The sequence below is a fragment of the Narcine bancroftii genome, chromosome 6, assembly GCF_036971445.1.
Source record: "Narcine bancroftii isolate sNarBan1 chromosome 6, sNarBan1.hap1, whole genome shotgun sequence".
Classification (NCBI taxonomy): domain Eukaryota; kingdom Metazoa; phylum Chordata; class Chondrichthyes; order Torpediniformes; family Narcinidae; genus Narcine; species Narcine bancroftii.
Genome location: NC_091474.1, coordinates 83,002,042 through 83,028,489, shown reverse-complemented (window position 1 = coordinate 83,028,489; position 26,448 = coordinate 83,002,042). Strand labels below are relative to the sequence as shown.

The following is a 26,448-nucleotide window of genomic DNA, read 5'->3' as shown; positions in this document are numbered from 1 at the left end:
AAAAATGTACCAGGGGTGTAGGTCAATGGGTGTAATTGGGTTGCTTGGGCTCGTGGGCTGAAAGGGCCTGTAGCCATGCTATATGGCCAAATTAAAATTAAAAATATAATTATAAAGAGTGTAGGCAGTGTCTTGGGGGAAACTTTACCCATAGCTGAGGATCATGGTTTTATTAAGATGATGAATAAGAGATTTAGAGGATATTTCCCCAATATTTAAATCCGTGGTTTTCAAACTGCCCCCTAAACTCACATTCCAGTTTAAGTCATCGCTATGCTATCAGTGCTCTGTGATTGGTAAGGGATTGCTTAAGGTGGGATGTGAGTGGGAAGGGAAGGTTGAGAACCACTGCTCTAGACCCAATCGTTACTAAAATATTTTGCTTGAGAAAAATTGTCATTGGCCCATTTCCTTTGGAGTTATGAAACCGTGCACATAATGAATCATTTAGGTACGATTAAAACAGTGGTTTTCAGACTTTTTCTTTCCTCTCTCATATAAGGATGGAATGTGATTTAGGGAGGCATTTTAGAAACCACTGATCTAGATGAACACTTGAATCACTTGGGTATCTAAGGCTTCAGATCAAGTTCAGGTTAATTTGTTTAGTGTGGATGGGCACTTGAAGGTATTGTTTCTGTGCACTCTTTTATTCTATGACTAAATGCCTGGGTGTTGCTGAATGTGAATGTGTCTGAATGTTTAATTTCAGTACAGCTACCAAAAGCATTACTTTTTCTAAATCTTCCAGGAAGTTGACCTGTCGATGTAGAATTATGTTCAGAGGGAGTGAAGGTGACTGTGAACTCTTACTGTGCTTGGTGAGGGAATAGTAAAGGAACGTGGACAGGTGAATGGTGGGGGAAGAGTGTGGCTGATTGGTTTGCTTTGTGAGGGTGAAACTGGCTGTTTAATAGGAAAGGGGGGGGGGGGGGGGGGGTAATTGTCCAGAGTTGGAAGATAGAAAATTGGGTCAAACAATGAGATGCAGGTCACGTAAGATTGTGGATCGTAGCGACCAGCCAACTATTTGTGTCCATTCCCTTTATTTGCAATTACTACCCGTGAGTGTGACCTACTGAGTACCTCCAGTGTCTTGATCCTTGCTAATGATCCCAGTTTCTGTGATTAAAAAAAATTGTAGATGACTGCGGCAGAAAAGTTATCCAAGTGTGATCAGAGGCTGTAATCTTTGATGCTGCAATGCCACGGGGCATTGACAGGTTTTAAAACCATCATTAGCCAGAAGTTGATCGAGGTTGTTTAAAACTTCACTGGAAATGGTTGCAGAATGAAAGTTCTGCACGTTTTCTATAGGGGGAGACGTGAAATTAGCACTTCTTCTTGTACCCGCGGTCAGGTGAAATATGTTGTAAGAATGACATGTGAGCAAGGGAATTAGGAGCCAACCAAGCCACTTGGCCTGTAGGGTTTGTTCCAATATTGGCGGCATTTTTAGCTTGGTGATTAGCGCAACGCTTTTACAGCATCAGTGATCTGGGTTTGAATCTAGCGCTGTCTGTAAAGAATTGATACATTCTCCCTGTGTCTGCTTGGGTTTTCTCTGGGTGCTCTGGTTTCCTCCCACCCTCCAAAAACATATGGGGTTTGCAGGTTAATTGGTGTATTTCGAATATAGGGGTTCATGAGCTGGAAGGGCCTGATACCGTGCTGTATGTCAAAATTTAAAATCTAAATTCAATCAGATCACAGTTGTTTCGATTATAACCTCAACTCTTCTTTCCTGCCCCCCCGCAAGAAACTTGCACCTCCTTACTTATCAAGAACCTGCCTTAAAATATTCATAGAAAACTCATTTCCTTCAGTGACAGCTCATCAATAATAATTGCATATTTGTCACACGCTTGAGACAACCTCAGGGCCTGAGAAGTACATGCATTTCCATCAAACCTGAAGTTTGGAAATAACCCAGGCAATGTATCATGGACCTTGTTTCTGCTTGTCCTTTGGGGAACAGAACAGCAACTCAACCTTCAGAGAGCGAAAAAAGTTTCCTTCATCTCAATCCCAAATGAGCGGCCCTTGCTGTTTTGACGGTGACCCTTATTTCAAGAGTGGCCCACGAGAGGAAATAGCTGTAGATTGTAGAGGGGTCGTGTGACTTCAGTCCAGAACCTGGTGGGTCTGAAGTCATGTGGCCTCTCCATCTAGAACCTCGTCAGAAATCGCAACACCTACTAATCAAGGTTGGATTCTGCCCATCTATTAGTGCACACCTGACCAATGGCCTTTTTAATCACCTGGTGATTACCTGGCTGGACCCTCCAGCTTACTGTACTATAAAGTCCACCATGTAGACTTATCTTTTGCTCTTTGAATCTGAGATGAACCCTGTTTCACTCCAGGTTGTGAACTGGGTGCAATGCTGGAGGAGTCGTTGGTAAGGTGTGCACTGGAAAGGGAGAGGGAAAAAGAAAGGTGAGCAGGTTTAGTACAAAGCAGAGAAGTCAATATTAATGCCACCTGGCTGGAGGGTGGCCAGTTGGAAAATAAGATTTTCTTCCTCCAATCCTTGGTTGTTATAAATCTGTCCAATGTGCCTGGGTTGCACTGTCCTTGAAAGTTTGTACACAATTGCTCATATAGGTAGTGTTAAGTCTGATGTGACTGGGTTGTACTGTGTTTGAAAGAATCTAAGCAGATGCTAGTTTCAGTCGTGTTTAGTCTGATGTGACTGATTATACTGTGTTTGATGATTGAGAGTACTCATGTGCTGTTGTGATCCCCTTATATGTGTTTCAATAAAGATCCTTCCTGTGTTCAGCCTGGGTCCAGACTCATTGCTCTTTGAACCCATAATCCATCCAAACCTTTCATATCTGTGGCCATTGAAATGTGTTAAAATGACAGAAGCCTTGACCACCTTCTCTGGCATTTCTTTCCATTACCCCACCACCCTCTGCCCCCGAGTCCAGTCCCTTTTAAATCTATGGCGTGTGCATTCCAACTATAATTACATTTGAATATCCTTGAGAAAATCTGCCAGTCTCCCATTTTAATTACAAAATACAGTCTTCATGTAGTTTTAGTGCAGAAAATTGTTAAAAATTATTTAGTTCATGTTTCAATGCTCCCAAAACCTCAGTTGTGGCTTCATTCCCAAAAATCTCATGGTTGGTTTAAGATTTTTTTCCCCCCATGTTTTATTGTTTTTGCTTTCTTCCCCTTTTAGGTGTTTAGAAGAGTTCCTTCTCTTCACCGAATCATTCCTGAGCACAGTAACTCCCTGGGCTCCTGCATTTTGTTTCTCACCTGTCTCTGCTGTACTTTCTGCAGCCACTCTACCTTGTCCTTGTATCTGGCCTTTCAAATTGATTGCTTGATGCTAGAAATTGGATTTTTTTTAATAAGCTTCTGTTCTATTAAACTCTTAAATTCTATCTCCTGATCCTCTGCTTCATCCCTGTGTGCCTTTTCATCTCCCAGTGTTGGCCACACGTGACTGCACATCGAAGCCTCATTTTGAATACAAGATGGCTTTGGTTCAGGTTTCAGTATTCAACACCGGGCTATCACTCATGAAGCAAAGACCAAACAGTGTTGAGAAAATTCAAAAGGACTTGGTCAAGCGATGAGCACATCAAATAAAAATCCAGAGAGAGAGAGAGAGAGAGAGGCTCAACTTTTATCCAGCAATCTCAAATCAAAGATTATAGAAGCATAAAATTGGGAGATAGAAGAAAAAAAGTTATCTGATTGCATTGTCTAAGGCCCTCTCTATTCCAAAAATGAGATTGGTTAGCCTTATTATTCGATGAGCTGCACAGGGATTGACAGTGTTCAAATTCCAAGTTGAAGGACAATCTCTCGATGCTTCCCTGCCATACCCATGTGCTGGAGAAACTCAATAGATCCTGCTCCATCCATAGGAAAGAAAAACTAACCAATGTTTTGGGCCTGGGCCCTTTGTGAGGTTATTCTCTTCTTCCTGGGGATGCAGCATGACCAGCTAGGTTTCTCCAGCACATTTGTGTTTCAATCTACCCCAGCGTCTCCAGATTTTCATGTTCAACTCTAGATACTTTAGGACAGAGCAGCTCACTGAGCTGTTGCCTCACCGCTGCAGTGACCTGTGGAGGTACATTCCTGATGTCAGGAGCTGTCTGTGTAGTGTTTGCACGTACCTCTTTGATTACATCACTTTTCTCCAAATGCTTTGCCATCACACACATGCCATTTGTGTGGGCCTCGCAAAATTGAGGTTGATATGGATGTATGTTTGATCAGCAGCGTGGATGACCTGTTTTTTTGTGTTACATGCTCTATAGCTTAAGTCTTTTCTCAGCTGTTTGTAATGGTGTTGCCTTTTGCCTTCGATGTCACTTTAAAATTTTAAATTTAAATTAGACATAAAGCACGGTAACTGGCCCTTCCAGCCATAAACCTGTGTCACCCAATCATTCTATAAACCTCATACGTTTTGAAACCCATGCAAACACTGGGAGAACATACAAACTCCTTGCAGATGGCACCAGATTCGAGCCTGGGTCACTGGTATTGGAATAGCATTACACTAACCATGCTGATCTTAGGCCAGGTGTCCCTAAACCTTTTAGACTTTTGACCCTTTCATGGAATACAAAGAACACATACATCTTTCTTCTATGCTCAGTCGCATGGCGGCCAATGAGGCCCACTCTTGAGAAGTTGGTCACTATTTTCCATTGATCTGCCCCTGATTTCCACCATAGAAGTTCAACTGACCACCCCCCCCCACCCCTCACCATTTATCAACACCCCTTTTGACCCCCTGGTATTTATTGATCCCTTGGATAGCCCCATTAACCCCCAGGGATTGATATCAACCACTTTGGAGACCCCTGCCTTAGGCTAACTATGCTTCCTTGAGGCTACTATCTTATAAACACCTCAAACCAAAACCAACAGCTCAAGGTGCAAATATATAGCTCAACAAGGTTAAAAAAAAACAAAGAAGTGCTCATGATTTATGTGCATTAGAATTGCTCTGTTGGTCTGCAATTAAAATCTGCATAAAATCAACACACAGAAAGATATTCAAGTTATCTGATCTTTCCAAGCCTGTTTTTCCCCCTGATGCACCCACCTCTTGTTTCACTGTGTGTACTCTTTCAGATCTTCTGTCTGTTGAAAATATTCATGCGAGATGCAACCTCAGGAAGGCATCTGCTCACTCTTGAGGATACTTAAAATGTACATCTAAATGGGTGCCTGGGTGTCTTGCTGTTTTATTGGGATATTTATCTTCAGTCTTTCTCTTTCTTGCAGAACACACCGACAGGGACTCCGATTTTTATTGTCAATGCCACGGATCGCGATCAGGGAACTGGTGGCAGTGTGCTGTATTCCTTCCAGCCCCCATCTCGCTTTTTTGCCATTGACGGTGCCAGGGGAGTGGTGACTGTTCAAAGGCCACTGGATTATGAGACCACACGAGCCTATCAACTGCAAGTCAACGCGACGGTACGATTCCATTGTCACCTTTCGTTCTTTCTGGGAGCACGTGAGAGAGCTCTCTTTGAGCAGTGGGAAGTAGACTAGATCCTGCATCCCACCCCAACCACCCCTCCTCCCCCCCATCTTTTAATTTCCCTCACACATTCAGAACACCTGAAATGAGTGGTTTGTCTGATAGGGAAATGCTTGATAGGCTAAGTTTGTGTTTGTTGAAGTTTATAGGAATGGTCGCGAGCTTGCCTTCATCAGGAGGAGGAGAGTGAGAGTGTCAGGGTGTCTTGTGTGGCAGAGAGCCAATGAGAAGGTCAGAGGAGTTCAGCTGGGTAGTGTTTGGGAATTGAAGAATGCATTATTGTTTCTAGTGAAGAATAAAAGAAAGTCAACTTCATAGTGTGCTGACAGAAAAGAGTGAGTGTGTTCTTTATTTGTTTGTATGATGTTGTAAATCGGTTCCATTACAAGGTCTTGATTGAAACCTACAAGTTAACCTTGGACCCAGATACATTCTTCCTACAATCTGATGCCCAGAAATGTAGTTCCAATGTAGTTTAAGCTGTAGTGGAAGCATAACTTCCACCTTCCTTCACTCTGAAAACGTGGCCATCTGTTCAGCTTTGATTTTAAGAATCAACATGTTATGATTTTAAAATATCTGCAATAATTGGCCACGAGTTTGGCGCAACACATTTATAGCACCAGGAATCAGGACCAGGGTTCAAATCCTGCACTGTCTGTAAGGAGTTTGTATGTTCTCCCCATGTCTGTGTGGGTTTTCCCCAGGGACTCCAGTCTCCGAGGGTTGTAGGATGTAATGCGCGTCGAAAGAACCAAAGACTTGTTGATCCAAACCAAGGCTTTTATTAACTAAAAGAATGGAGCATATCACAAGTAGGTCGACCAGTCCAGAATGACCTGGTCTGGCTAGGAGCAATCCTTTAAGACCTACCAGTAGGTGTGGCTACACTCTCAGCCAATCACAGTCATCCTGCACTACCATCTGTACAATATGTACATTTACACATTGGTGATAGAATCTATACTATCACATAGGGAAATTGGGTTTAAATTGGGCAGCAAGAATTTGTAGGATGAAATAGCTTGTTACAGTGTTGTATGTCTAAAACAAAATTCACTGTGTCAAAAATGCTTGAGTTTTTTTTGTGAGCTGGTCTCTGGAGTGGAAGAAACCCACTTCCATACAAGTTCTCCATACAAGGAGGATGAAGGCATTGAACAACCAATGAAGATGTGAGAGAATGATTAGAACAGGCTTCAAAGATGAGCAGGAGATGACAAATTATGAATTTTCAGAGGGAATTGTAGAGAGTAATGGTTGAGGGTAGCCTCATTGATTCAGGATGGGAGAGACTGATGCAGGAATAACCATTTTAGTGTCAGGAAATATGTTGAATGTGGTATAAAGAAGAATCAGTAGAAGTTGTGCATAACATAATCAGCATGGAAATTAATTTGAATGGATTTGTTTTAATGCAGCAGAAAATGGTGTGAGGCAATTTGATTGCAATCTTTATCAATGTGAGCTTATTAATCAGAGAGGGTGACAAATAACCTAGAAGTTGGTGTCATTTATTATTCATTTATTAAAAATTTAATTTGCAGTCATCAATGGCTTCCTGTACCAGAGAGAAAATATGCATTTGGAATGTTCATTTGTTGCACCCAACTTTGGCCTCTGACTTTGTGAAAGACTCAAATCGCATCCTCGGCGACATTTGAATGTTGCAATTTTTTTAAGCCTTTGCAGTTTTTTGAGAACTGGTCACATTTGTTTTGCTGAGAATCCCATAAGTTGCACACAAGCAGAGATAACCCTTTTCTCCTGGGTGTTGGTTGAGATTCAAAATGTTGGCAGGCATTGAGGAGAAATAGGGTTTTAAAATGGAGTCTGATTAAAAGCTGGCCACTCCAATGGTGCAGCAAGACCTGATAACTGCTCCATGGTTTTAGTGCAGCACTGTTAAAATGATAGCGACAAGGGTTTGAATCTGGAACTGTCTGTAAGGAGTTTGTCTGGGTGGGTTTCCTCCCACTGTTCAAAATGTACAGCAGTTGTTGGTCAGTGGATGTTGTGGGCCAAAAGGGCCTTTTACTGTGCTGTTTATCTAAATTTAGAATTTAATTTTTGTGTTGGAACTTGTTGACTCCAACATTGAAATATGACTCACTAAACTACAACTGACTGGTCCATCAATTATTTCATATTTTCTTTCACATTGTGGAGAGATAGGAAAAGAAAAAATGGCCAGTCCCTGACTTTCACGTTTGAGTTCAGATCATTATTGACAAAAATGTTGATGAGGGAAAGAAGTCTATCGATTATGTCTTTCCCCCACCAAAATGACAGTTGGGATCAACTCGGATTTTCAACTCAAAGTCTGCTTCCTGAAAGATATTTGTGAATTGTGATCATGGTTACACCAAACAATCTGTGCCCAGCAAACACAGCAGCACAGTGAAGATGACTCCATTGCTTGTTTGAGACATTTATTGAGAGATAAAATTTGCTATCCACTCCACTTCAAGTTCAAGGTTATGTTTATTGTTGCATGCACTGAAAAGGTTTGTTTTGCAAGCATCCATCCACAGAATAAAACACTATACCAGAGAATAGAATTACAGAATACAACTCAAATAAAATGAGCACAGCATTATTCTACCAGTGCGAGGTTCGTTCAGAAGCCTGATAACAGCATGTATAAAATTGTCCTGTGTGTCTTCACACTCTTGAATCTCTCTGTTGGGAGGAGGAGGAAGAGAACTTGGAGTGGGATAAATACTTCAATTTGTTGGCTGCTTTTTCCAGGCATTGAGAGGGGTAGATGGGGGAGAAGGAAGAGTTGACTCCACTGTGGTAAGGTTATCATTGGGCCCATTTTGTCCTTTAAATAAAATATTAATTGAAAATAGAAGAAGATTGTATTATTAGATACACCATATTTGGTTTTTAATTGATTAAATGACATTAATTTCCCCTGCTCATAACAATCCTCGATACGCCGTATCCCTTTTTGGGACCAGGTGTCCAGGATTTTATAGTCCATTGTTAAAGGAATAAACCTATTTTGAGCTAGAGGCATTTTAGGAGCTAGGCCCGATTTGATAATTTATTTTATTCCAATAAATTTTTTAAATTTAAAAAATTTGCAACATTCAAATGTCGCCGAAGATGCGACTTGAGTCTTTCACAAAGTCAGAGGCCAAAGTTGGGTTCAACAAATGAACATTCCAAATGCATATTTTCTCTCTGGTATAAGGGAACTTCTTTGACATCCAAAATTAATTTTGAATTCCATTTATATATAAAATCTGCTATCCTCAAACCTTATGCAGCTCTCTTTTTCCCCAAGAAGACTTCTTTCCTCTGCCAAACAGGGAGTTGACAAACTTCATTTGGGCTACCCAAGAATATTTCTTGGAGATTCAAACCTCCCTGTCTCGTAATCCCGTGCTAATTTTTAAATAGTGACTCTGGGTTTGCTGACCTTGTCAGAGGAATTTTCTGATGTTTTTGTTCAAGTCTGAAAAAACCTCTGAGGTAATGGAATCGGTAATGTCTGAAAGATATTGGCAACACATTCATTTTGATACAATTGAATCTATCGATTCTTGAAAGATCATTATCAGTGGCTCCATAGTCCCTACCACTACTTCTTTCAGAAATTTGGGGTGCAATTCATCTGGTCTGGGAAATTTATCAACTTTTAGACCATTCAGCTCTCTGAGCACTTTCTCCCTCAAAATAGTAACTGCACCCACTTCCATTCTCTGATACCCTTGGAGGCTCACTGATAATGTCATCCACAGTGAAGACTGATGCAAAATATTAATTTTGATCCTTGTACCCATTATTATTTCTTGAACATCATTTTCAAGTGGTTCTAAGTCTACTCTCACCTCTCTTTTATTCTTTATATACTGTACTTGAAGAAGCTTTTATGTTTCCTCTTGGATATTATTCATAAGCTAACATTGATAATTTTATCTTATCCCTTTTGAGTTTTTTGTTACCTTCTGCAAGTTTAAAATTTCCAAATCCTCTGTGTTCCTGCTAATTTTTGCTTTTAAATTGGCTTTGACTTCCTTTGTCAGCCAACTGTGATATATTTCCATTTAAAGATTTTGTATTTTGCAATGCAACTTGCTAAGTCCGTTGCAAAGCTAGTTCAAAGCCTAATAAATGACTGAAATGATCAGTTGTTTAGCACAAGTCCTGTTTGCATCACCTCATTTGGAGATACATCAATCAAAAAGGATTAAATGTTCAACACAATTGGCTTTAGAAGATTCTTGTGCATGGTTCAGTTGCCCATCATCCAGAAACTGGTGTTACCTCTTGAAGAAACATAGCTCATTCCTTGATGTCTACCTGAGCATGCAGCCAAGCTTCTTGTCTGTAGATTGTCACCGTGGTACACGTCTGATGCACTATTAATAATACCAAAAGTTGCAAGATGACATAAGACTTTGGCCATGCTCCTGTTGTGGCCCAATCCCATGACTCATATTGAGGGAGGGACTTGGTGTAACTGCCTTTTTTTTAGAGGATGGAGTCACTGAGGGAAAGCAGGCCAGCCATACATATGAACCATACATATACACAGTACCAGTAACCGTATGCAGTGGTGTCTCACCACAGTGACACAGTTTGCTTGAATGATGCACAAGGTTTGCTTGAAAGGAACTTGATTATTGGTTTTCTGACAATTTTGGTTTCACTTGCAAATGAGCAAGTGTGCTGCAGAAACCAAAGGGGAAAATTGTCAACTTTGAAAAAGAATGACTTCTTTGAAAAATAATGACTTGGGCTAAGGTTACAGCTTTCAGGAGTTTTGGATGTCCACAAGTATGTTACACTCATTGTCCTGGTTTCATAATGCATGCAAATTCACTCTGTTGCCTATTTAAATACACAACTTTTTTTCTTCCCACAAAGTCAGTTGATATCTGTCAACATTGAACACTAGAGACAATTCGGTGGCCACTTAACCCACTCATCTTCAGGACGTGCCCATCATGTCTGTACCAGCCACAATATCAGTATAACTAATCCCATTAGTCTGCACATGGTCCAACATCCCTCTATTCCCAACCCATCATGTGTCTGTCAAAGTACCCTGAGATGTTCAAGATTTCTTTGTCATGTAATTGTACAGACATGCCATATTACACATAATTGCCTTCTGTAAGGCAAAGAGTCACCATTAGGGTTGCCTGATCCTCATAGTCAGAGAAAGAAAAGCAATAGAGTGACCCTTCAGAGAATCTGAGTGTTGTGGAATTGGCCTCAGTCTCCTGCACCTCTGCAGCTGCATAGACTCCTGATCAATCCATTGGCATCCCAAGCATCAGATCCCTGACACAATCAGAAAATCTTCACTGCCCGAGGTCCATCAGGAGCCCTTCTTGCCCTCAGCACCCTTGTGAATCCCAGATCCTATACCTGGTTTACATCACCCAGTCACCAGTAGCTCTCAGCCCATACGAGTCCCATGCCCGCAAGTCACCCCTAGCCTACATTGGTTCCCTGAGCCCCTCACTGGTCTGCTGCCGTGGTCACCATCCTGTAAGGTTGTCTCATCTGCTTCTCCTTACAATGTGGGGGTGGGGGGTGTGGTGGTGGTTCTCCCCATTTCTATGGCCTGACACCATTCCACTTCTCCCTGGAGTCTGGACCCCTCATGGCTGCTGCTGAGCACGGGCACCACAATCTTCAGCACAGGCCCCAAGGTACCTTAACAATTGTATCTGTGCATTCCAGGCACCTACCATTTTCTGTGTAACAACACCTTATCCTTTCCCCATTTCACCCATGTATTTCAGTATTTGATATTTGGTTTTATTTGATTTGGTCTAAATCATGGCTGTTCAAGAGAGAGTATGTTCCTGTTTTCTTTGAAATGGAGTGAGAGAGTGGGCAAGATTTGGGACCTTTTCGGGAAGACACCATATAAAACCGTGCAATACAGCAATGAAGGGTTGGCCTCTTTTTTTTCTCGAGTCTGCAGAATAGGACTTGTCTGTTCAACATCTTGACTCCCAGCCCAGGATACAACCTGTAGTGATAGAGTGCTACCACCAGGAGGAGGCAGAGATGGAGTGTGCAGCTTCTGGGGAAGGTTGGATCTTGGGAATGCTGTTGCATCTTGGGTAGAGTCAAGATGGATGCCTCCACATGAGGTCTGGCATGTGTATGTTCTGTCTCAGTGCTGTTTGCTTAGTTAATAAATTTAGTTGTTTAAAAAGAACCCAAGTTTCTTTAATGTAATAAAAGAAACATCACATGGTATGAGGAGTGGAAGAAATAGCCAGGAATGGAAGAAACAAGCAAGTTCTGCTGTGCAGAGGAATGAAAGGAAAAAAAAGAAATACAGTGTGCATTGTGAGTAACAGTCAATATCAGCAGTGAAAATATGAAGAGTTTAATAATTCCTAGTGCTGTAAAATGGACTGGAAATATTGACCATGAGTGGAGGCTGTTTAAACAAAGCTTTATGGTGTACTTGCAAGCCATTGGAATAAATAGCAAACTGGATACACAAAAAATTGCACTGCGACTTACCATGGCAGGATCTCAAGCACTCAAGGTTATCAGCACATTTATTTTTGCTGAGGCAGAAGACCAAAACAAATTCAACAAGGTTATCGAGATGTTTGATGAACAGTGTTCACCAAAGAAAAATGAAACCCTCAAGAGGTACGTGTTTTGCTCGTGCACGCATTTGCAGAGAGAGAACTTTGATATTTTTACATTAGACTTAAAATTAAAAGCAAGAATAGTCAATTTGGTTCACTGCTAGATTGTGTTTGGAATTAATGATAATAAAAGTGAGAGAGAGAGGCAGAACTTAGATGGAGCTGTGAAGATATGCCCCGCCAGTGAACTAGCTCTGCAGCACTCAAAGAAGCTCGGTGATGGTGTAAAAGCCAGTGAAAATGAAGGCATAGTCATAGCCACAGTCTCTGGACACACACACACACACACACACAAACAAAAAATGAGATACCGGAACCAACAAAAAGATGGAGAGACATTCGATTGTAAACATTGTGGCACTAAATATGTACCAAAGTAATGCCCAGCTTCTGGAAAAGTCTGCCAATAAGTGTAAAGGAAAGAATCACTATTCAAAGCTTGCTTCTCTCTCCTTTTGCCTGGCACCTGTGTACAGTTTTGGGTGCCTTATTTGAGAAAAGACATGCTGGCTTTGGAGAGAATTCAGAGATTTACTAGAATTATACCAGTATGAAAGGGTTAGCTCAGACAGGTAGGGGGGGAGGGAATGGGGTGGGGGTGGTGGTCTCCCCATTTTCTGGTGGCCTGTGCCAGTCTTCCAGTCTCCTGGAGTCTGCAATCCCTCATGGTTTCTGCCAATCGGAGGCACCACCATCTTGGGTGCAGACACTGGTCACAGGATTTTAAATAAAACTACCATCAGCTCCTTTAACAGGCTGTTCAGAGCCTGTGCGGAACTGACAGCAGATGACTGGGTGGTTGGGCCCCGCGGGAGTGCTGGATCTTTGCTCCTCTTCATGGCAGCATCACCATTTTGGGGGCACAGCTGAAAGAGGGAACAGATTGATTGGCAAGTACAGGGGCTTATAAGTCAATCGGGTGTTATTGCCCCTAATGTTTCACCCTCCATCATCCCTGACAAAGCATTTCAGACACCCAAAAATCTCTATTTAAAAAAAAATCCTTGATGTCTCCTCGAAACTTCCCTCAACTTTGTACAGATGTTCCTCTGGTGTTTCTTCCCTTGGAAACAGCTGCTGGCTGTCCACCCTATCTATGCACCTGTAATTAGGTGGTACAGACTTGTAGGATTGAAGGGCCTGTTACCATACTGTGTGCCTAAATTAAATTAAGGAACAGGCTCTTTGGCCCACATGTCTGTGCTGGACAGGATGTTCAAATTAAACTAAAAATTTGCCTCTTTCCTGGTAGATATCCATCCATTCCCTTCTATCTAAAAAGTGCCTTAAACACTACTGTTATATTGTTAGGATAATGAGAACTATTTTGAATCGGTATAAGAATACACCCTTCTCACTGTAGTAACTGTAGTGCACAACTGTGGGGCGCATGTGTGTGTGATCAGTTTTTCTGTGATGGTGGAAGGCATCAATAAGTGAAGTCTCTTTTGTTATTTGAATCTTGCATCTCAAAGTTATTTAAGAAGCCTCCCAAGTAACACAGACATAACAATTACAATTGAATTTGCTTCTGCCACTACTCCTATTCCAGGCGCCATCTGTGCTCTGCGCTTTGCTCTTAAATTTCCTCCCCCTCACCTTCAATGCACGTTCTGTAGTGTGTGACAGATTCTGACGGTCCATGATTTTTGTTACGCCTCCATCAGACATTTAGCTCCCATTGAAACAATTAAATCTTGACACTTCCACATAAAATGGGCAAATTATTTTTTAAAGTTTGAGTGCAACGTGAGGTGCTAATAGATAATTTAGCAATTAAGGTTCAGAGGCGTACCTTAGTGGCCTCTGACAATATTCCTTTCTTAAACGATATGAGAAATATTTTACTTGCCAATTTTACTGTCCCTTTTTTTGCTGTACTCTCAAAAGCACATGTTCCCGTTTCGGACTGGCAGTTGCAATAAGATGTAGAAATTGTCCTTCTTGAGGATGACGTCCCTTCACGCTCTGTGGTAGTGGTGTAGCTTTAAAAAAAAAGGGGAGGGGGTGCAGGGGAGCACATTTTTCAAAGGTAAAGGTTCCATTATTGTAACGTTATACTACATTTAGAATGTAACATACATGGAATTCTTTAACTTTTGTCTACTGTAAGGCAGACCCCCCCACCCTGTCCACTGCCGCTGCTCTGCTGCCACTATCCCCCCCCCCCCCCCCCCACCAGCTCCGACACTGCTGACAAACCAGTGTGGCCCACCATTCAACCACTGACTCACCATCTGGCATGTGTCATAGCACCTTTTTTTATGTGCTAGCTTCCCCCTAATTTTAGAACCTGGCTATGCCCCTGCTCTGTGGGGTTTGAGGTGGCTGGTGTGGTCAGTGAAGGCCCTCGAGATGCATCAGAGAGACAGCCAGGTGACTGGTTAGGGACATGGCACACACTTCCCACAGTTTATTTTATGTGTGTCCTCAGTGAGGGGCCTCAACATTTCTCCATGCTGCTCTTCCCTTGCTGTGTTCCAGGAATTCCTGTGGGTATGAAGTTAAAAATCTCTTGCAGTGACGGCACACCATGTTTCTGAAGGGGGTGCAGTGTAAGAGGTTTGAATGAAGAGGTTTACTTGAGTGTAAATACAGCCCCTCTGCTGAAAATTTCAGTTCAGGAGAGATTTTGGAAAGCGTTCATTTCTCAAGCTTTGGATTTGAAGGATATTTTGGAGCCGGTTTCAGTGGTGGTTTTCTAATGCTTCGATGTGCCTGCCATATATAATTGGCATCCCAGAAACATACAGGAGGACAGTAGACAGGGATATTCAGGGATCACTGTGGACCACGATCTTGATCTTCACAGAGTCAAAGGCTATGTTGGAGCATTGAAGGGAACTGTGAATTTCAGCAAAGATGTCTATCTTTGTTATGAACTCCCAGGATATAGTCATCTTCCAGAAATCTGTAATGGTCCTTTGTTGTTGGTCTTTGGTGCTCATGATAAATTGAGCAATTACAAGGTTAACCCTTTGGACTCCATGTCCTGGTTTTCAGGGGCTACCAACAAATACTCCATGTCAGCGTTTTCCAGGATTGGTTTTATACCCAACCACTAGCTTGTTTGTACTGGTGGAGATTTCTCATGGGCCCAGTTCACAGTATATATTATGGAATGTTAAAAATAGCCAAAGGGTTAAGAAAGTTGCCACTGAAATGAAATACAATAGATAAAAATGTAACTATATTCCTATTTGTTGCAGGATCAAGACAAAGACCATCCCCTCTCCACGCTGGCGAACCTTGCAATCACCATCACTGACATCCAGGACATGGACCCAATTTTCATCAACCTTCCTTACAGCACAAACATACATGAGAATTCCCCTCCAGTGAGTACCAGTGTTTTCACACCTCTCAATTATGGTTTTTACACATAAAGATCATTTTTGCACAGTCAATTTTCACACTAGCCTTCTATAATGGACGTTCACATAAAATGATCTGTGTATGGATATCACCACGCACTTAGACAAAGTACTTGTGTAGGCTGAACGTGAATCGATGTCGCCCGCGATGTATGTGCAATGCACAGCGTCGTCAGTGATGTCATTCACCTGTGTCCAAAAAAAAGCTCCAAGACAGAAGAGCAAAATGGCTTAAGATCCACAGATCCTGTTGATGACAGCAGCTCTCCCATGATTTAAGGTAGTGGTTGACTGCTGCTGGTAAGAAAATGTCACCTTGCTTCACATTTAAATCTCCCGCAGTGCAGTGTCGCGAACTGAACTCGTTATGGTGCGTCATCATGTACGGCGTATTCATTAGTCCACAGTTCAATTGAGACCGCAGGCAGTCCAGAAAAATGTCTAGGGCTGCAGCAGGAAAAATTTCAGAACAGGAATGAGTCACTCATTTCCATTCCGATCTTTTTACTCACACTGCATTATGGAAATTTTGCAAAAATTTCCTATGATTTTCATAGACAATAGAAATATAGAAAAGAGACAATAGAAATGCAGATGGAGAAGGATGTTTCAGATGTTGCAAAGAGAGGGGAAAGACAAGTTGTGACTGAGGGTATTATGACTCTGCAATGAGATGGATTGAGTTGGTGAGTAAAAACTTAGCAAATGGAGCATAATGTCAGAGAGTGAGAGTGCATCAGGACGGGGAAAGCAGATTGTGTTCCTTCCCATGGTTGGGGAGCCCAGGAAAAGAGGGCAACATTTCATGATAAAAGGGCATAAATTTCAGACAGAATTGCGGAGAAATTTCTTTTGCCAGAGAGACATATGTTTGTGGAACTTGTTACCACAGGCAGCTGTGAAAGCGAGGTCGCTGGGTGGATTTAAGGCAAAGATCGACAGGCATTTGATAAGTCAGTGCATCAAGGGTTACGGGGCAAAGGCTGAGTGGGAGAATGGATCAGCTCATGATAAAATGGCAGAGCAGATTCGATGGGCCGATTGGCCTATTTCTGCTGCTTTATCTTGTGAGCTTGTGATCAGCTGTAATATCTAAATGGAAAGAGATTGTATCTGAATGCAGAGGGTTCCAGTTGTCCATGATTATGAATCACAAATAGCAGGCAAGCGAGGAAAGTTCAGATTGCCAACAGAACGTTGGCCATTATTGAAAAGGGTTTAGAGCAGTGGTTTTCAAAGTTTTTCTTTCCACTCACACACCACCTTAAGTCATCCCTTTGCCACCAGTGCTCTGTGATTAGTACTGGTTTACTTAAGGTGGTATGTGAGTGGGAAGGGAAGGTTGAGATTCACTGCTCTGGACCCAATTATTAATGAAATATTTTGCATGATAAAAATTGTTGCTGGCCCATTTCCTTTGGGGTTATGAATTAGGTACAATTTAAAACAGTGGTTTTCAAACCTTAAGCAATCTCTTACTCATCACAGATAACCAATGACATAGGGAATTCTTCAAATGGTAGGTGAATGGAAGGAAAAAGTTTGAAAACAACTGGTTTAGATTATTGAGTAGGTTTATATAGGTTGGCACAACATCATGCTGAAACATAAAAGTCTGTCGATGCTGTGGAAATATTACAAAGGTTTCAGGCCTGAGCTCTTCTTAAAGGTGTAAGCAAAAAATGAGAAAGCCACTGAATAATGACTGAAAAATGGCAGGGGAAGGAGTCTAGACTGACAAAAGGTGTTCAGTGGATGTGATAAGAGTAAAGGTGAGAATTGATTTTGACTCTGTGAAAGGAGACAGAGGGAAAAGGGAAGAAAATGAAATGTGTTTTTACAGCATCATGGGCCAAAAGGCCTGTAATGTTCACTAGATTGACTTCAGTGGAGGTAGATAAATTTCTGGAGGATCCAGGTTTGAGAGTAATGGAAATCTGATACAGGAGAGAAGTTGAGATCTGAGGCAGATCAGCCAAGGCGTAAGGGGCCAGGCTATCAGCAAAGCATTTATAAAAGATTAAAGATAGCTTTACCTTAACTTCAAAGAGCAAAGACTTATGAGTTTCTGTCTACTCTGAAGCTACTGTCCTTTGTTTGGCATTGGTTGAATTTGAAGTTAGCTTTGATTCACATTTGTGGACCTGTTTCCAGTAGTAAGTAAAAGGCTAAAAAAATTGGAGAGCCCATTGTCCTCATGAAGACCACTTCCAAATTTTTCACAAGACATATTTACATGAATCATTCATAATATGGACAGCCAAAATCAGCAGATGTACAATATGATGAGGCATTTGCCAAATATATTAGAGAGCATGACAAGAAGTATGGATGAAGGGGTAGGTTTAGATTTTCAAAGTTGGGATCTGGATTTTGACATCAGCTTCAACCTGGGCATCCTTCTTTTCTTTTCTTTGGCTTGGCTTCGCAGACGAAGATTTATGGAGGGGTAAATGTCCACGTCAGCTGCAGACTCGTTTGTGGCTGACAAGTCCGATGCGGGACAGGCAGACACGGTTGCAGCGGAAAATTGGTTGGTTGGGGTTGGGTGTTGGGTTTTTCCTCCTTTGTCTTTTGTCAGTGAGGAGGGCTCTGCGGTCTTCTTCAAAGGAGGTTGCTGCCCGCCGAACTGTGAGGCGCCAAGATGCACGGTTGAAGGGGATATCAGCCCACTGGCGGTGGTCAATGTGGCAGGCACCAAGAGCTTTCTTTAGGCAGTCCTTGTACCTCTTCTTTGGTGCACCTCTGTCATGGTGGCCAGTGGAGAGCTCGCCATATAACACGATCTTGGGAAGGCGATGGTCCTCCATTCTGGAGACGTGACCTACCCAGCGCAGTTGGATCTTCAGCAGCGTGATTCGATGCTGTTGGCCTCTGCCATCTTGAGTACTTCGATGTTAGGGATGAAGTTGCTCCAATTGAATGTTGAAGATGGAGCGGAGACAACGCTGGTGGAAGCGTTCTAGGAGCCATAGGTGATGCCAGTAGAGGACCCATGATTCGGAGCCGAACAGGAGTGTGGGTATGACAACGGCTCTGTATACGCTAATCTTTGTGAGGTTTTTCAGTTGGTTGTTTTTCCAGTCTCTTTTGTGTAGTCTTCCAAAGGTGCTATTTGCCTTGGCGAGTCTGTTGTCTATCTCGTTGTCGATCCTTGCATCTGATGAAATGGTGCAGCCGAGATAGGTAAACTGGTTGACCGTTTTGAGTTTTGTGTGCCCGATGGAGATGTGGGGGGGCTGGTAGTCATGGTGGGGGGCTGGTAGTCATGGTGGGGAGCTGGCTGATGGAGGACCTCAGTTTTCTTCAGGCTTACTTCCAGGCCAAACATTTTGGCAGTTTCCGCAAAACATGACGTCAAGCGCTGATGAGCTGGCTCTGAATGGGCAACTAAAGCGGCATCGTCTGCAAAGAGTAGTTCATGGACAAGTTGCTCTTGTGTCTTGGTGTGAGCTTGCAGGCGCCTCAGATTGAAGACACTGCCATCCGTGCGGTACCGGATGTAAACAGCTTCTTCATTGTTGAGGTCTTTCATGGCTTGGTTCAGCATCATGCTGAAGAAGATTGAAAAGAAGGTTGGTGCGAGAATGCAGCCCTGCTTCACGCCATTGTTAATGGAGAAGGGTTCAGAGAGCTCATTGCTGTATCTGACCTGACCTTGTTGGTTTTCGTGCAGTTGGATAACCATGTTGAGGAACTTTGGGGGGCATCCGAGGCACTCTAGTATTTGCCAAAGCCCTTTCCTGCTCACGGTGTCGAACGCTTTGGTGAGGTCAACAAAGGTGATGTAGAGTCCTTTGTTTTGTTCTCTGCACTTTTCTTGGAGCTGTATTTGGGCAAAGACCATGTCAGTAGTTCCTCTGTTTGCGCGAAAGCCGCACTGTGATTCTGGGAGAACATTCTCGGCGACACTAGGTATTATTCTATTTAGGAGAATCCTAGCGAAGATTTTGCCTGCAATGGAGAGCAGCGTGATTCCCCGTAGTTTGAGCAGTCTGATTTCTCGCCTTTGTTTTTGTACAGGGTGATGATGATGGCATCACCAAGGTCCTGAGGCAGCTTTCCTTGGTCCCAGCAGAGCTTGAAAAACTCATGCAGTTTGGCATGCCATACATGGCAGAAATGCAACGTGCAGGTTTCTTCATTGGGTGCATTGGTTACCGCCCCAAAACGTGCGATTGGTTGGTTTATTGACCACTTTAAAATTGTCCCTGGTGTGCAGGATAGAATTTGGGGAGCATTGATTGGAAACTGGAGGGAATAAAAAAGATTAACTTGGTGCGTCAATGTATTCTCTCTCTGTGACCAAGGCTCGCTGACATTTGATCTCTTTATTAAAGTCATTGAAGTAGATTGTGAACAGCCAAAACCCCATTGCTGATTCTTTTGGTACTTCAGTTGCAGTTTGTTAATCTCAAAATATCCTCCCTATTTTGATTTCACTAATCAATCTTCAGAACAGAGTAATGAGCCCTTATCTTTTTTAGTAACCTTTCATGTGACAAATAATGGAATATCTTTTTATTTCTCCAAATCTAAATCTGCTACATTTACTGTTCTCCTTTATGTATCCTGCTGGACATACCTTCAAATAAATTTGTCGACTGTGAGTTTTGTTTTACTTTAACTGATTAATATAATCCTGTTGGCTTTGTCTGTGCACATGATAAATCATACATCACACAGTTATTGTTACTTCCCATCTGAAGGGAAACCTAAAAACACTGTTTCCATTAGCAATGTTACCAAGTGTTGTCGGATTCACAAACTAATGGGCACCACGGTTAGCACCACTCAATGACAGTGCCAGAATCTGTATGGAGTTTGTACATTCTCCCTGTGTGGATTTTCCCCAGGTTTCCTCCCACTCTTCAAAACGCAAGCGCTTTTAGATTAATTGGGTAGTACAGGTCTCGATGGCTAGAATCGACTTCCAGTATGTTGGAAGTAAAATGTAAATATGAGCTTCCCCATGGAAACATTCTTAGTTTTGTTAACTCCGCTGAATTAAAAACACCAATGCAAATAATGTTTAATACTTGTCCTTAGTATATCATATATTGACCTCAGAATGGTGGGGGGGTGGGGGGCAGCAAGCAGAGACTGGGCACCCTATCTTGCCTAACACTGATACATCCAGCTGTATAATACCCTCATGTATTATTGGAGAGGTTAGAGAAAAAACTCTATTGTGTGCAGCTTCTCCAGCCAGTGCTACGAAAAATCAATAAGCTGATGAATCTCTTTGCCAATATTTGAGTGATCTTGTTGGAGTGTAAAACAGCTACTTCAAAGTAATTTATGTGAAATATTTAATTCACCATATAAATGCAAGTTTATGTATCATGCCCTTTTATGCACAAAGGGGATGAAAAAGATGTTTTTAAATGTTTACAATGGTTTTATCAAGGGATTGATTTGAAATTATTCAACATTATACTTGTTCATCAATTAAATTTGTTTAATGATAAATGTGGTGAAGTAAGACATTTGTTCTTGATATGATTAAGGCTTATCACAGCCCATAAATTCCACAACCCTGTGAAATTCCAGTGAATGTACCAGCCTGGAACCTGTAATAGATCTGGAGCTCCTTATTTACAGATGTAAATGTGCGCTCGGCTATTTGGTTAAAGGCAGATCTTCCTGAGGTGTATCGGTTAATATCCTCATTACAGCCCTATTTTTGTACACTGCCTTGCACAGTCATGCAGCAACCCCTTTAATTAAATATTTAAAGATAATTAGGGTGAATAGTAAAGATTAAGTGCTCATGTCTCAATGATGCTCAATCGACCATTTCCTCAAGTGTTGCATTAATAGGATAGAAGGTCTGTTGTGTCAGTTTTGGCATGTTTAAGATTCAGCCCATGTGCCTTTAGTCAGAAATAATTACCAGCACATTGGTGTCACTCTGCTGAATCACAGAATGATGGGCCTTGGTGTTCTCAATTCAGATGCAAGGTATTCGTGGCTTCAGCATCCACCCTGCATGTTTCCCTCTGTGTGAGGTTAAAATAGTTGCGGGTATTAAAAAAAATTATACATGCAGCATGGTGACATCCCCTTCCGGCTCACAAGGCTGTTCCACCCAATTACACTCAATTTACCTAGACTCCCGGGATGTTTTGAAAAGCGGGAGGAAACCGGAGAACTCAGAAGAAACCCACACAGACACTGGGAGAAAGTACAAACTCCTTTCAGACAGCGCTGGATCTGAACCCCAGATCTGCGCTAGCTGCAACGTTAAACGTGCTGCCCTCAAGGCAAACCATGCCACCCTAAACCAATGCTCGAGGATGCCCATTATAAACAGAATTAAAAACCACTCTGTCTATTATCCTTTTTAATATAAAGAAAATTATGATTCACCTTTCTTTCCTTTTTCTTACCTTTTCTCTCTCCTGTCCACCTCTCCATATCCAATTAACACCTCTTGCCTGTTGGTCTGTACTTTTCCCCTTGCCTTTCTTTACTTCTCCAGACTTTTAATTCAGATGCCTGCTCGCTTTTTAATCATACCTTGAAGAAGAGCTCGTCCGAAACATCAGTTATATCTCTTTATCTCCTATGGACTCTGTGATACCTGCTGTGCTCCTCGAGCAATTCTGTGTTCTTATGACAATCACAGCATTTGCAAACTTTTGTCTTTCACTTCATTTATTTCATGAACTCCATTGTGGAATTTAATTATTTCCTGCAACCAATACTTCAAATTGAACATAAATTTTATTTCCCAGGTACTTTTTGTGCGACATCTTGTGCCTTTGGTTGGTTGCCTTGCTGGATTCAGAAGTAATCCATGTGCCTCTCTCTCCACTGCCTTCATCTGTTGTTTGGTTGCCTACTCTTTGTGTTTATATCAGTGCTTTTCAAGCTTGTTCTTTCCACTCACATACCACTGAAGTAATCCATATGCCATAGGTGCTCTGTAATTAGTAAGGGATGACTTTCTTTTTAAAATATTTTTATTGAGTTTAATATAACAATCCCATATACAAGTTGCAATGATAAAGCAAAGCAAAATGATAACATGCACATATATAATTAAAATAAATGCGCAATACAACAAATTTCAAATTTAATTCATAATTGTTAAATGTGATTGTTAAAATGATTGTGAATATAGATCAGTTAAATAATATTATACCAATCCTCACATCCCACTTTAAGTAATCCCAATGCTATCAATGCTCTGTGATTAGTAAGGGGTTGCTTAAGGTACAATGTGGGTGCAAAGAAAAAGTTTGAAAACCACTGTTTTAATCGTACCTAATTGACTCACTATGTGCACGGTTTCATAACTCCAAAGGAAATGGGCCAATGACAAATTTTCTCAAGCAAAATATTTCAGTAACAATTGGGTCTAGAGCAGTGATTCTCAACCTTCCTACTCACATCCCACCTTAAGTAATCCCTTACTAATCACAGAGCACCGATCGCATAGGGATTACTTAAAGTGGTATGGGAGTGGAAAGAAAAAGGTTGAGAACCACTGGTTTAGATCAAATATCCACAGGTTCGAGGCACAGCAGAGATGAGAGGTGATGAATTCAGCCTGAGAATTCAGAGAGGGGGGTGTGTGTTGTCAGTGGTACTATTGGGTGATGGATGGTTGAAGAGGGACAACAAAGTTATGGCCAATGTGCTGCCTGGTTCTAGATTCAAGATTATTTAATTGTCATGTAATAAAACAAAAAATGTGATATTACACAAAATTGCTTTTAGTTTACTGCAAGACAGACAAAGATTCGCTATCAGCAGAAATTGCCCAACAGCCTTTACAGCCAGAAGCAAAAGAGAGTTCCTCCCAATCACTGAGTGTCCATGGATTTGCCTCCAGTATTCCCGCAGCCTCTGCAGTTGCACAGCCTTCAGTCCAAACCCAGCAACCAAACATCCAACACAATCAGGAAGCCTCCAGCACCCTCTCGCATCTCGGTTCCAATACCTGGTACCCCGCACCCTCTCGCATCTCGATTCCAATACCTGGTACCCCTTTCAGTCAGTCTCCAGCAGTCCTCACCCTGGTGTGAGTTTCCTGAGCACAGTCGCCAGTAGCCTGCAGCTTGCATGGGTTCATCTCCTCAAGTCGCCAACAGCCTGCTCCCTGTGTGTTCTCCAGCCTTAGAACCCTTGCTAGTCCACCACCATGGTCACCACCCTGTGGGTTGTCTCTTCTGCTTCTCCTTCTCAAAAGGGGAGTAGTCTCCCAGTTTTCTGGTGCCCTGCGCCAGTTCTCTGTTTCCCTGAGACTGCAAACCCTCGTGACTGCTGCAGAACCCAGGCACCACTATCTTGGGCCCAGACCCCACAGTTGTGAGATTTTAAAATTAACCACGCTCGGCACCTTTAATAGGCCATTTAAAGCATGCGCTGAGCTGGGCAATTGGACCCCACGGAGCAGCGCAGCATCTCCGCTCTTTGCTCCCCACAGGTCCGTACCAGTGGCAGTGTTGATGTTTCAGCATCTCTGGCAGACTGCCACTGATTTTTTTTCTTGCAATCCATAATTTTTTTTTAAAAACCAACAATCCTTTTATGATGAATGAATGAGAACTTGCAGATTGGATTCTTTTTTCCTTCATTGGAATGGTGACATTTCCAATGTATAGAGGGGTGTTGAAGGCTCTGTTTACAGATGTGCTGCCCTGCTTTGCTGCAGATGTCAAACCTTTAGACAGTGCTCCTTTCCATTCTGAAATGTCACTTGCCAATCATGCAGCCCCACAATCTGTTTTAACACTGATCTTCCTCTGACTCTGTCCCAAGTACTTTCTTTTTAAAACTAGGTTAGATGAGACTCAGTCTCGAATGCAGGGTCTATGGCACCCTCTGAAGGCAAGTGGGAAGAGGCAGGGTGGCATCGGATGCCATGGTCATGTTGGGATGTTCAGGGAGAGGGGCTTCTGATAGCAATATTTACAAGAGGGTATTTGATAGTAAACCATTGTGTGAATAAGGCTTCAGAATGTTAATTACTGCTTGCCTTAAGAGTTTTAGAAGCAACTGCATGTGACTTGCACGGTCAATTTAATTCAAAACTGTTATTCCTTCTAAAAGTTTTGCAAAGAACACATTTATTTAAAAAAATGCAATATGTGCTCTGATTATTTTTTAACAAATGATTTTGCAACATTACAACATAATTTAAATTTAGACATATGGCATGGTAACAGACCCCTCCGGCTCACAAGTCCGTGCCACCAAAATGCCCCCAGTGAACCTATAGCCCCGGTACATTTCGAAGGGTTGGAGGAAACCAGAGCACCCAGACCAAACCCTCGCAGACACGGAGTGAACATACAAACTCCTTGCAGACAACACTGGATTTGAACCTAAGTCGCTGGTGCTGTAATGTCATAGTGTGAACCGCAACGTCAACAGTGCCGCCTGCTGCAGTCCCTTTGGTAATGCAGAATGGTGTTGCTTTTCAAACAGCAGTCACAAGGTTCCCAAATTTCAACTCGTATTTTGTATCAGTCAGTTTGCAACTGTGTTTGATAAATCACTGAAGATTCTGCCTCTTCAGATGAGTGACAGGAATAAGGAGGGAGATGCATGCAGGAACTCCCTGGCACTGTGAGACTTTACCTGGGATGTTGACATGATGGATTGAGGATTGTCCCTGGGAGTGTGACAGCATTTCAAGGAGAAGGCGAGTTTTTGAAAATGTTAGTATCCGCAAAAAAAATACCTGGTACTCTCTCTTGGTGTTTGCGAAGGAGACAGAGGGGTCCATTTGTGAGGAGTTTGTGTGTAACCGAAGACTCTCAGGTGGAGAACATTCTAGCTTGTTGCATTACAGCCTGGTACGGAGGCTTCAACTCTCAGGACATGAAAAAACTCCAGAGGGTGGTTAACTCGGCATGTGACATCATGGCCACCAGACTTCACTCCATCTAGGATATCAACGTGAGATGGTGTCTTAAGAAAGCAGCCTCCATCCTCAAGGACACCCACCACCCAGGCCATGCCCTTTTCACTCCACTACCATCAGGAGAAAGGTACAGGAGCATGAAGATGAGCACTCAGCGGCACAAGGGCAGCTAATTCCCGCTGCCATCAGATTCCTGAATGATCAAAGAACCAAAGACACTACCTTACTTTGACTTTTTTTTGCACTCCTTTTATTTCTTCTGAAATATGGTTAACAGAAATGTTTGCACTGTGATGCTGTTGCAAAACATCTAATTTTTTGACATGTTTGTGGCAATAAATTCTGATTCTTTGGAAGCTGCGTGACCTGCTGAGTGTTTTCAGAGTGTTTGTGTGTTGTAGACTTGAGTGACCTGCCGTTCTCATCTTCTGATGCTGTTATGTCAGACTGATGTTACTTTCAAGAAGGCTGTCTGAGAGAGTCTATCTAAGTCAACATCCTGGGGAAATATAAATGGAGTTATTCCTTTGACAAGTATTCTGATAAAGACTTGGTTAGTTATTTCACCAGGAAAGATGTGCACTCATCATTTGATCCACCAGACTCAATGTGTTGGTGGAGATACTCCATGATTTGGATTTTTACAGTACACTATAGACTTTTATGTTTCACTAAAATTTTTTACAAAGAACTTGTGTGATTTTTCTGTTCTGAAGTGTCTCACTAACTTCCAGATATCTGTATCGCACCGCAACTTTAGACAGAGTGGTAATTTTGTAGGCTGAATGTCCCATTCATTTTAGACTGCAGGCCATCCGTGAAAATTACTGGGGATTGAGGAGGTAAAATGCTAGGATGGGAATAAGTCCTTATTCCCGTTCAGATCTTTTCACGCAGACTGCTTTCCAGGAAATTGGGAATAATGTCTGTGTGGTCCTGCCCTTCCCCACCGAATTAGTCTCTGCTTACCTTGACTCCGTTTTGTCACCCCAGTCTAGTCCTTCCCCACCTACATCTAGGGCA

General features: G+C 42.2%; 1 protein-coding gene across 13 annotated transcripts in view; it reads left to right on the top strand.

The window, feature by feature from the left end:
- Window positions 1-26,448, top strand: part of cdh23 (cadherin-related 23) — an 874,975-nt gene that overhangs the window by 202,416 nt on the left and 646,111 nt on the right. For 12 of the 13 annotated variants that reach the window (XM_069885556.1, XM_069885568.1, XM_069885559.1 and 9 more), the window contains 2 exons: window positions 5,269-5,463; window positions 15,381-15,509. In XM_069885556.1, coding sequence (XP_069741657.1) covers window positions 5,269-5,463; window positions 15,381-15,509 — 324 coding nt within the window. The remainder of the gene's footprint in view (window positions 1-5,268; window positions 5,464-15,380; window positions 15,510-26,448) is intronic. The other variant, XM_069885557.1, reaches the window with a different exon arrangement.